The sequence below is a fragment of the Dermacentor albipictus genome, chromosome 10 (genome assembly GCF_038994185.2).
Source record: "Dermacentor albipictus isolate Rhodes 1998 colony chromosome 10, USDA_Dalb.pri_finalv2, whole genome shotgun sequence".
NCBI classification, from domain to species: domain Eukaryota; kingdom Metazoa; phylum Arthropoda; class Arachnida; order Ixodida; family Ixodidae; genus Dermacentor; species Dermacentor albipictus.
Genome location: NC_091830.1, coordinates 59,880,093 through 59,892,672, shown reverse-complemented (window position 1 = coordinate 59,892,672; position 12,580 = coordinate 59,880,093). Strand labels below are relative to the sequence as shown.

The 12,580-nt window shown below is 45.4% G+C and overlaps 1 protein-coding gene across 1 annotated transcript in view; it reads left to right on the top strand.

Moving 5' to 3' along the window:
• LOC135912091 (venom metalloproteinase antarease TserMP_A-like) overlaps positions 1–12,580 on the top strand; it is a 79,596-nt gene that overhangs the window by 43,283 nt on the left and 23,733 nt on the right. The window contains exons 8-10 of the mRNA XM_065444472.2: positions 5,348–5,517; positions 8,941–8,990; positions 11,195–11,303. Of these exons, the coding sequence (XP_065300544.2) occupies positions 5,348–5,517; positions 8,941–8,990; positions 11,195–11,303 (329 nt within the window). The remainder of the gene's footprint in view (positions 1–5,347; positions 5,518–8,940; positions 8,991–11,194; positions 11,304–12,580) is intronic.

The window sequence follows — 12,580 nt, the reverse complement described above, 5'->3', positions numbered from 1 at the left end:
AAAATATCACTTTCAAAGAGGCATGCATGCGGGTTTCATACCTGCCCCAGAAAAGCTTTGCCGAAGTGGCGCGTCAGGGGGCAGCGTCACAACGGCCTCCGGCGGCTGTCCGACCCACACGCAGTGAGTCGGCAGTTACGCCGTCTGCTCCTTCGGCGGTTGCAGCTAGCGCTGCTCCATCGACCATGGAGAAGGGACCATCGATCCCGAAGGTAGGCGCAGCCGAGGCTGCCTCAATCTCCCAGGTCCCTTCCAGCGCTGGCAACGGCCGGCGCAGCCAAATCCCCCAGGGAGCCCCATCGACCTCCAGGCTGGTGGGAGCAGTGGTCTTGCCCTCCAAGGCGGGATTCTCCCTGATAACTTCTCGCTCGCAAGAGCACTTGTCCGGCGCCTCACAAGAGGCAATGGACATAACACCTATCCCCACGGCGCGCCAAGCGCCTAAGGAGTGGCGAGGCGCCCTCGAACGCTCCAGAAAGAGCAAAACTCCCGTTACAGGGCCTCGAAAGGGCTCTGTAATTTAATCACTGTAATTTCCATAATCACTACTTCTGTTTCTGTACACACAGCACCTATTACCTCCCAATATGGATACACAAATAATTCAATGGAACGTCAGAGGTCTTCTCAGAAACCTTGATGTTGTGCAGGAACTTATACAAAAACACAATCCAAAAGTGCTGTGTTTACAGGAAACACATTTAAAAAACGAACACACAAAGATTCTTCGACAGTATCTAACTTTTCGCAAAGATCGCGATGATGCCGTCGCATCATCGGGCGGTGTTACCATAGTCACTCATAGAAGTATAGCGTGCCAACCTTTACAGCTACAAACACCCCTTGAAGCAGTGGCGGTTCGAGCTGTCCTACTAAACAAACTGATCACCATTTGCTCGCTTTACATACCCCCGGATTACCAACTAAACAAACATGAATTTCAGTCCTTGATAGATCAATTGCCAGAACCCTATGTTGCTCTTGGCGATGTCAATGCGCACAGCAGCCTGTGGGGAGACTCTCGTATCGATGCGCGAGGTCGCCTCGTTGAACAGTTCCTTTTTTCGTCCGATGCGTGTTTGCTGAATAAGAAGACACCCACATATTATTCTCTCACAAACAGAACATTTTCTTCAATTGACCTCAGCCTAGTTTCCCCTTGTATACTGTCTGAACTCGAATGGGAAGTCACCAAGAATCCTTACGGAAGCGACCACTTCCCCATACTGCTAAAAACACATAAAGAAAAAGAATGTCTACCACAGGCTCCTAGGTGGAAGATCGATACAGCCGACTGGGAGAAGTTTTGAAACTTAACTAATATCTCATGGAATGACATGTCTTGTTTAGGAATTGATGCTGTGTGCAGTATCTCACAGCCTTCATTATAGATATTGCATCTAAATGCATATCAAAAGTAAATGGCTTGGCATATAAACGGCGGGTCCCGTGGTGGAACGAAGACTGCAGGATCGCTCGTAAGAAAGAAAACAATGCGTGGGGGTTGCTACGCGCTTCTTCCACTGCAGAGAATCTAGGCAACTTTAAGCAAGTAAAATCCCAAGGCAGGAGAACCCGCCGACTGGCCAGAAGAGAAAGCTGGCAGAAGTATTTATCGAGCATTAACTCGTTTACAGACGAGGCCAAAGTCTGGAACAGGGTAAATAGAATTAGCGGGCGACAAACATATTCACTCCCTCTGGTAAATACACAAGGCGATACACTGCAAGATCAGGCAGACTCACTTGTGGAGCACTTTCAGAGCGTGTCAAGTTCAAGCAATTATTCGCAATCTTTTCTCATATATAAACAAATAGAAGAACGTAAGCCATTAACAAGAAAAAGTCGAGAGAATGAGCCTTACAACCGTCCTTTCAGTATTGCCGAATCGAGAGCTGCCTTGAGCACATGCAAGAGCTCCGCACCAGGATCTGATAAAATCATGTACGAAATGCTGAAAAACTTACACAATGACACGCAAGTGACACTACTTACACTTTTCAACACTATCTGGGACGCAGGGTACCTTCCGACCGCATGGAAAGAAGCCATTGTGGTCCCTGTTCTAAAACAAGGCAAAGATCCTTCATCAGTGGCAAGCTACCGCCCGATAGCCCTCACAAGCTGCATGTGTAAGGTATTTGAAAAAATGATATATTAGCGACTGATCCATTTCCTTGAACAGAACAAAATGCTTGATCCCTCTCAGTGTGGCTTCCGAGAAGGGCGCTCCACAACCGACCATCTTGTACGTATTGAAGGAAATACCCGGGACGCATTTATACATAAACAGTTCTTCCTCTCGATATTTCTCGATATGGAAAAGGCGTATGACACAACGTGGCGATACGGGATCTAGCGAGACTTATCGGAAATGGGCATCATGGTAATATGCTCAACGTAATAAAAAGCTACTTGTCCAATCGTACCTTCCGGGAGAAAGTCGGCCATGTGCTGTCACGTCCTTTTACACAAGAAACTGGTGTACCCCAGGGAGGCGTGCTCAGGTGCACACTTTTTATTGTTAAGATGACAACGCTTCGTGCTTCCTTACCCCCGGCCATTTTGTATTCCGTCTATGTGGACGACATTCAAATAGGCTTCAAATCCTGTAACCTCCCAGTATGCGAGAGACAGGTACAGCATGGTTTGAGCAAGGTGTCAGTGTGGGCAGAGAAAAATGGTTTTAAAATCAATCCTCAAAAGAGTTCTTGTGTGCTGTTTACAAGGAAGAGAGGCCTGGTTCCGGATCCTTGCTTGGAAATGTGTGGACATCAGATACCTGTAAACAAAGAGCACACATTTCTAGGTGTTGCACTCGACAACAAACTTACTCTCGTCCCACACATTAAACATCTTAAAGAAAAGTGTCTGAAAACAATGAACTTAATGAAACTTCTATCCCAGACTACATGGGGTAGTGATAGGAAGTGTTTAATGAACCTATATAAGAGCCTAATTCGGTCTCGATTGGATTATGGGGCCGTGGTATATAACTCTGCCGCCCCGAGCGCGCTAAAGATGCTAGACCCAGTCCACCATCTAGGAATCCGACTGACCACTGGCGCTTTCAGAACGAGTCCCATACAAAGTCTATATGTAGAATCAAATGAATGGTCTCTCTACCTACGAAGATCATACATCAGCTTTACATATTTCCTTAAAATACGCTCTAATCCTGAACTTCCATGTTTTGATACCGTTACCGATGTGACGTGCGCTACACTTTTCAGCAATCGTCCCTCCATAGGACAGCCTTTATCGCTGCGTGTGAAGCAGCTTAGCGATGAAATGCATGCCCCACTCCTTGAGCATCGCTTAATGCACCTAACCAAGCTCCTACCTCCTTGGGAGTAGCAGGTGATACAATGTGACATATCCTTTATAAAAGTTACAAAGCACGCTCCTGAGGCCGAAATCTGAATGCATTTCCTAGAACTCCAGCACAAGCGCTCATGCGCAGAGTTCTACACAGACGCTTCGAAGTCAAATTCCGGGGTATGCTATGCTGCCGTCGGCCCATCGTTTTCGGAATCCGAAGTACTGCATCCCGAAACAAGTATCTTTACGGCCGAGGCCTACGCATTACTCTTTGCTGTAAAGCACATAAGAAAATCGAATATTCCAAAAGCAGCGATCTATACAGGCTCTCTCAGCGTCGTGAAGGCCTTAATGTCACTCAGCAAACTTAAATATCGCATATTTAATGAACTATATTCGGTCTTGTGCAAAGCGTACTCATTTAATCAGAATATCATAATATGCTGGGTCCCTGGCCATAGGGGAATCGAAGGTAACGTTCTGGTGGACGAGATGGCCACGTCAATCTCATTGCAAGCTGTTAACCCTACCGCTGCGGTGCCTGTCACAGATCTGAGGCCTTTCTTGCGAAGGAGGCTGCGAGATCACTGGCAACACATGCGGGATGCGGAAACGGATAATAAGCTCCACCTGATAAAACCACAGTTAGGATTTTGGCCCTCTACTACAAAATCGCGCCGAACGGATGTCCTATTCTGTCGTCTCAGAATAGGACACACGTTTGGCACCCATAATTTTCTACTCACCGGAAGTGAGCCTCCAACCTGTGGTAGATGCGGGGAGAGGCTGACCGTACTCCACGTCCTCCTGGAGTGTCGGGAAGCCGAATCTGAGAGAAAAAGACATTCTTCATTAGCATACCGACAGCACATTCCTCTTCATCCTGCAATGCTTCTTGGTCCAGAACCGCCTTTTAATACAGACACAGTGCTAGGTTTTCTGAAAGATGTGGTCTTACATGTTATTAGCCCCATGAATTCGTAGCGCCTCCTCTCTCGAGATGATGCCACTGCGATAATTGTTTTGCATAGCACATGCCTCCAGGCCCTTGTGTTTCAAGGGCTCTAAGGAGGCAGTAGTGCTCTAGGATTTTTTACAATCAGATATATTTTACCTATCATATCATTCTTTTTAAATGCATCTAAATGTTCATAGTACAAGTCATACGTCATCGCCATAATTTTATCATACAGATTTTACGCACTTTAGAGCGTATATTTTAAGGCCTCTTTACAGCCACCTCACACGAACTTCACAGTCATCATAATTACACCGCAAACTCATTAGCACAGACATGGCGCTCTTCGGCCATACCTGGCCCTTGCGCCACAAAGCCCCATACATCATCATCATCATAGAGACATCTTATCTTACTTCATGGCGCCACACTACTCGCTCTTTGCTATTCTCCTTACGCATTCTTTACCATTCCTCAGCTACGCATTTATTATCGATTACTTGCATGCGCAGTTGCAACAGAAATTATTATTTGACATATGGAATAATATCAGCTGCTCTTGCAATGGCTTAGTATGTGGCCTTTTTGGGGACCGTGGTTTATTATATATAAGTGGCGCACTGTTGCTTTTCTGAAAAAAGTCTACTGACTCAAAAAAGTAAGCCAGTGATTATAATATTATTTATTTATTTGGAATATGTTAATCGCCACTCGTACAATTTCGGTGCATCTTTTTAGTATTTACATTTATCGACCCGCTCAATTATACGACCATGTTGTTAAGGTTGTAATCGGCTTTCAAAAACCTTATCCAACGCTTTTTCTATTGCCTGGGAACCTGCGGCATCTTTAACATAGCGTTTCTTAGTCTCATTTGTACTATATCTTACTGCCCCTTCTTCGGGTCAGTTGACTTAGGTAATAGTGTCGAAATAAATTATACCATAGTTAACTGCATTTTTTTAGCATTTCAGAGAATTAAATTAGTGTAGCTCATCGTAGTAAGCATAATCATTGCATCAAAATTGATAAATGCTATTCGCGCGCATGACGTTTCTGTAATTGTAGGAATCACTACTGCTCGGAAAGAATATTTGTGACAAAGCCACCAATGCACTTGAGGACGGCGAAGGCACCACTGTCTGCGGTTTTGATGTTGAAGAATCATTCGACAAGACCACCAAATATGTTAACGCATGTGGCACCGCAAGCTGTGACATTGTTTACCTCCTGATCAGGTATGCAGGGCTTTTGGGGACAGCTTCACGTTTTCTTTATTCACTCGTGCTTACTTCTTTGCAATTTCAACTTCAATATGCACACTTTATATGACTTTCTTTAATTTCACTACCTCATAACTTACCATGTCTCGCCATTACAAAAACGTTAACTGGGTTGGTAGATCGCGAGCTGACCATCATGTGCTTTAGGTTTTACACCTACTTTTGTCTAGGAAGCATTCAAAATTTAAAGCACAGTCCGCTCTGTAACATTTCCCAGGACTGTCACGTCACTTTGCTCAATAATTGAACGCTACAGTAGTTGTTTGCCTAATGTGTTGGTTTACTACGTAGTTTAAAGTTTAGGGAAATAAAATAGCCCTACGGAGCGAAACTGAATATGGTTTCCGTTTCGTGTAACGTGAAGGAAAAGCTAGAGGTGAATTCCACTCGTAGAACTGCATCGCCCTTTTTTTCTTTTTTGCTCCGTAGCAGTGAAATCAAATTCCACTGGCACATCAAGAGGAATTTTTCGCTTTGCACTGGTCGATTTTGATCAACGCGCTTCACGACGGAGCGTAACTCATTGATTCGCCGAACAGCGGCGGATTTCCCAGGAACTCCGGCGACACGCTGCTGTCGCTTCCATATTGGCCGGTTCGTGTGACCGTATTTACCTGTGGGCTGAAGGCGAAAACGCAGAATGGCGGGTGAACGCGGGGCACACCTCCCGCAACGCTCCTCGTCGGAGCGTGTTTCTTTCAAAGCGCAGCTCTCAGGAGCTTGTTCCTGCATTGAGCGTCGCCGAGCCTCTTCATCCCTCGGCGTAACAGAAGGAACGAGCACAACGAAGGATGCAAGAGCGATCGCGGAGCGCCATGATGGATGAAAGATGGCGAAAGCGACGGGAGCACGAGGAAGGAAGCGAAAGAGAAGGGTGCAGCAAAACCATCAGGCGGAAAGCGGAGGAAGAGAGTACGGCGAAAGGGGGAGGAGGAAAGGGGTGTGGGCACAGCAGCGAACCACCGCAGCGACCTACTGCGCATGCGGCACTTCTCTTGCGCTACCTCCGCTAGACAATGCGCCTCGCGCGAGCCACGTGCGTCCGTGTTCCTTCTTTCTAAACAATGAGCTACGCAACCAGTGGAAGTGCTTCGCATGCCATTGCTGCTAAACAAGCTGCACGAGCGGAGGCTCAGCACCGCCACTGAGAGCACGCTGCCATCCAGATACAAATTATTCGCCCGAGTATAACGCGAATTCAAAACACCTAAACAGGGGCCGTATAACGTGAAACTATTCCAATATGTTTTTATTCCAATCTCCTGACGTCAAATATGCGTAACCGCCGACGCAAGCATCGGCTAGTCACCCACAGGGTTGTCTGAACAAACCAATCAAATGCTCCCCTAGTTTATTGGAGGCCACTTTTGTTTGCTTGAATAACGAAAAACATTGCCTGCACTGAGCGACTTGCCTTACCTAATTGGCTCACAAAAGGCGAGGCTCAAGTAGAGAGGGATTCGACGGGGCCGAGCCACTGCATTGAATATCGATAACCGGATGAAGAGGGTGGTGCCGGCGTTGGCGCTTGGTCCGCTTTCTTTTACTTAGCTTGCGGTGGCTCCTCGGCAATCGCGGCGGCATGCAACGGAAGGTGAAGATTGCAGCTAAGATGGATCCTCAGCGAAGAAGTGTTGGCAGAACAAGGTCGTAAACATTCCGAAAGTTCTCTAAAACGTTACACGGCCACGCAAAAAGCTTTATTACGCGCAAATATACCCATGCTTTCTGGCCAGGGCGAGTAGCCAGTGCCGGAGGGGTCGGCGGCAGCCATCTTTTATTAGTTCTGGAGCGAGGCAGCCTGTGCCAATTCAGAAGAAAATTCAGTTTTGTTCAGGATATTAATGCATCTTTAACGCGTACACCTCATTTGACGCGGTAAGTTTTTGCGGTTTTGTGACGTCCCGTGAGAGGCAGGTGGAGTAGGTGAAGCCCGAAAACTTTTGACCAATAGCCGATGGCTAATGGCAAAAAGGCATCGAATCAGAAATAACTATTTTTGTTTTGTTCGGTCAAATTATGCATAATCAGTGTGTACACGTCATATCAAATGGGGAGCTATCGCGGTTTTCGTGATGTCGCGTGACATACGGGTGACGGGGGGGTGGTCCAAAAAGTTTTTGACCAATCGCGGTGGGCTGATTGCAGAATTGGAATAGAAAAGTTTGGAATAGCTTTACGTTATAGCGCCCCAGCTGCGCTCCAATTTCGCATTAGGGAGTGTCATAATCATCGGTGAATTTGTTCGCTCGTTGGTTTGGCTTGTGTCGTCCCATGTCGCACTTTGTTCCTATCTAATGTATTCGGCATATCGCTCTAGATTGATCACTGGAATTCACCATGACATACGTAAATAATACAGCATGAGTAAATAATTGAATGTAATAGCTTCACGGAATCTATATGCCGCCTTGTGCATAGAAGAGACCTATTCAAAGAATTCATTGCGGATGAAGGCGCAAAATCACGATCGTAGCGACGACAAATGAAACGAACAGCCTTCCTTTGTACCGATTTAACTTTGTTAACGTCGCACGCTTTATACGGGTCCCAGACGCATGAAGTGTACTTTAATAATGGACGAATGAGTGTTTTATACAGTGAAATTTAGTGTGCTTTGGCGATTTAGATAATGTTCGTCTGAAGTAACCTATTTTTTATAGTGCTATGGATGTAATGTGGTCAATGTGCTGAGATGACTACATGTTGTGCGTGAAGATAACTCCAAGGTATTTGTACAACTGTACCCGGAGAACTATTGTGTTATTGAAAGCGTACACCTACTGTGAAGGAGAATGGCTGCTAGTAAATGACACTACTACGGTTTTTTGAAAGTTAATGCGCATCTGCGAGTGCGTACACTAGGTGCAAAATCTCTTGAAGGAATTCTGATGTAACGCGTGATCACTAGGAGAAGTTGCCCGGTGCAGCGCGCAGTCGTCGGCATGATGACTGACTTTTGACTTAATATTGTTACGAAGGTCGTTTAGAACTATTAAAAATGACAAGAGCCCCAATACATAACCTTGTGGAACACCTGATGTTACGTTTACTGTAAAATACGAAGGGGAATTAAAAGAAACGACTGGGGAGCAAGTCGATCTGTCGAGGATTATTTAAAATTACGTATAGCTTACTTAATAGCTTGTTGCGTATAACCGTGTCAAAAGCTATCGATTTGATTGCCAATATCAAGATTTTTAGTAATTCCATGTGAAAATTGCACCACTTGCGTTGTGCTCAAACAACGACGAAATCCATGTTTTATGTTAGAATTTCATTCGATTCAAGGTATTCTGTTATATGCTGGTGTATGATATTGATATGATGTAATATGACATATCGTAGTATCTAAGTTGCTGATATTATGTTTTGCAGTGAAGAATTGACTTTTATGGACAATGGTACTCTTAATACTGCAGTCCAAGGTAAGCATGACAGCTTTCGCAGTTCTCTTCTAATACTGCCTGGTAATTTATGAGGCAGTTACTAGCATAACACATAACACTGCAACAATCTTCATCTCAGATGCAAATTTTACAAGGACGTCGCTTGTGCAATTACAAAGTCTACGGCGTTGACTGCCGTGTTGCTATGTTCCCGTTGTATAGCTGGGACCCTATAGCGTAAAACTATTCCAATATGTTTTTATTTCATTCTCCTGACGTCAAATTTGCGTAACCGCCGACGAAGCCTAGAGTGGTCACCGGCAGGGTTGTCTGAACAGACCAATCAAACGCTCTCCTTGGTCTTAGGAGGTCTCTTTTGTTTGCTTGAAAAACGAATAACATTGCCTACACTGAGCGGCTTGTCTTATCTAATTGGCTGACAGGAGGCGAGGAGCACGCTCAAGTGGAGAGGGATCAGATGGGGCCGAGCCAGTCCACTGAAAATCGATAACCGAATGAAGAGGGTGGGACTGGCGTCTGCGATTGGTCCGCTTTCTCTTAGCTTGTGGTTGCTCGTCGACAGTCGCGGCGACATGCAACGCAAGCTTAAGAATGACGCGAAAACGGATCCTCAGCAAAGAAGGGTTGGCAGAACGGGGTCGTAAACATGCTGAAAGTGCTCGAAAACGCTACACGACCACGCAAAATGTTTTACTATACGACAATAAACCCATGCTCTCCAGCAGGTACGAGCAGCCGGTGCTTGAGCAATTGGAGACAGCCATCTTTTATCCCTTTCGGAACGGGGCAGCCTGCGGCTATTCAGAAATAAAAAAATCAGTTTTGTTCGGCTTATTATTGCATCTTTAACGCGTACACGTCCGTTTGACGCAGTGAGTTTTTGCGATTTTGTGACGTCTCGTGACAGGCAGGTGAATTGGGTGTCGCCCGAAAATTTTTGACGAATGGCGAAAAGGCGTCAAATGAGTGTTAACTATTTTTCTTTTGTTTGGTCATATCATGCATAATCAGTGTGTGCACGTCATATCAGATGGGGAGCTATCGCGGTATTCGTGACGTCGCGTGACAGAGCTGAAAAGGGCGTGGTCCAAAAAAATTTTTGACTAATCGCGGATGGCTGATTGCAGAATTGGAATAGAAAAGTTTGGAATAGCTTTACGTTATAGCGTCCCTAGTGTATTAAGAAATATGAGCGATATTCGTTAAAAATAGGAAATGTGAGATAATTAAAAACGTGTGGTGTTGATCTCGTTCTCCATAGAGTCATGCATTCAACAATAACTCAATCAATTAAATAATCAAATAATGGTGCAAATTAGACAAATTGGCTTCGTCACATAAAGAGGCATGCAACTGATCCTTATGCAACAATGGAAGTGCGCCAATGGAGGAGCTCAGAACCATTTCCAGAAATACAAGAAGTCAAGATGCGAAATTCTTCAGCGAAATTTTTTCCGAAGAATTTCAAACAGAAAAGTAAAGCTTAGCAGATGAAGAATGCAAGTGGCACTCCCTTTGTAGACGCCCATGAGTGATGTTACTGTTTGCGTCATGCTGTCGGGCGAGCAGGAAGCAACCGAGATTGCCCCTTCAGTAGAAGGCTTGGTTGATTCGCGTTCACTTAAAACTAAATTATCCTATATCTAGGAGCCTTACTTCGTGTGCTGGTGCATTACTTTGATGGAAATGTCATTGCTGGACCTGTCGGGCAATACTACAACTTTGTTTGTCGATTCGCAAGAGTGATATGCTATGTGCAGGCGGTGATAACAAAATTAGAAGTATAACAAAAAGTTTAGCGGGTTATATTTAGAATTAGTTGGTCTGGAAGAAAAAAATGGGAGACCGGGTACGCTCCTTGTCAGGTATTTGTGCGATTTGCTTTCCACTTGACCTCTCTTGAGCCGTTAGGTCCAGTGATCAGATGCTCTGCTTTTCACGCAATAAAATTCTCTCTCATGAGGGTGCATTGGTTCGATAATCTTGCTGGATTACGTTGCGAAAATATGTGAATTGCTAATGTCGCCATGATTTATTGTACCTACCTAAATTCGTACTGAGTTCAGTTTAAATGGCAGCACAACACTTCCACTGAAATTCGCCATACTATATTTTACTTCTAAAGTAATGACAGCCTGCTTGTTCGTCTTCCTGGTTACCTAAACCATGTCGACAATGTCTGTGCCAGTTCGTGGAGACATCTAATACAGATATACTTTCAGGTATGGCCACCACCGGTGGAGTTTGCACAACGAATAAAGTCTGCATTGGAGAAGACCAACCGCCCAAGTACACTGGACTCGTAACAGTGGCACATGAAATTGGGCATTCGTAGGTACCTGAAAAAAGAAAACATTCATATACCTGAACAATGTGATTCACTACAAGTTTATCAGCAGACAAGTATTTCGGTTGTCTACGTTGCCAGTATAAGAGTTTCTAATTGCGAATTCATTGACGAACTTATGAGTGGTTTAGTTGAGCTATAAGTGGGGTAGTTTGTGAGCATTTATGATTTTGTTGCGGTACTGCAGCCAACTTGTCGGATGCATTTATCAATATATATTCCAACTGCATGAATACAGTGATGACATCACCAGGGCGTTCTGCTACGGCTAACCCGTGGAGGCAACGCAGAATACAAAGGTAGCTATACGGATGTAATGGCAGAGGAACGGGTAGGTGAAATCGAAATGTGCAATTGCAATTTAAGGAAGGAAGGAAAAAGTGGAGAAGGAAAGGCAGGGAGGTTAACCAGTTTAGCTTAACTGGTTTGCTACCCTACACATGGGAGCAGGAAGGGGGCGAATTAACGATGAGGAGGAGCGAGAGAGAGAGCCCATAACACAGCACACACATCATCAGTTAGAGTCCGTCACTCTTGCGCGGTACGTGACATCACTGTCACAGCCGCTTGTCCAAGCCCATCTCTTTTAAAAACCGAAATAGTCCCTTCGACGCCTTCAGCTGCGATGTCTTCTGTCGGCGATATGCGAAAATAGTTGCAACTGACAATGGTCTATTATCAAGGTGCGCTAGAACGGGCACCAGGGACTGTCTGTGAACATTATATTCAGGACAGTCGCACAGAGTGTGTTACAGCGTCTCCTCGCAAAGACAGGCATCGCAGAGAGCGTTGTCAGCCATTCCAATGCGAAATGAGTAAGATTTCGTGAAGGCCACCCCTAGCCATAAGCGATAAAGCAGAGTGGCCTCTCTTCGGTGGAGTCCAGTTGGCATACAGAGATGCATCAAAGAGGGCAGGTCGTATTGACGATTGCTCCGGTTGGTCTGGCTGCTTGGTATGCGCCATAGAGAGAGTGCGATCTCCTGTGCGAACATTCGAAGTCTGCTGGCTGCGTGGGACCCTGAAAGTGGTATGGCCTCTTCCTGTGCGTCTTCAAGAGCTGCCCGAGCGGCATTCACGGCGTCTTCGTTTCCTATGACGCCGCAGTGACTTGGCAGCCACTGAAACGTCACATGGTGTCGTTTCTCATGTGATGTATGGAGTAGGCATCTAATATCGAAGACGAGCTGTTCGAATGGCCGCGACGCAGAGCTGATAGCACAGATTGTAGGGCTGCCTGTGAGTCACTGAAGATTGACCA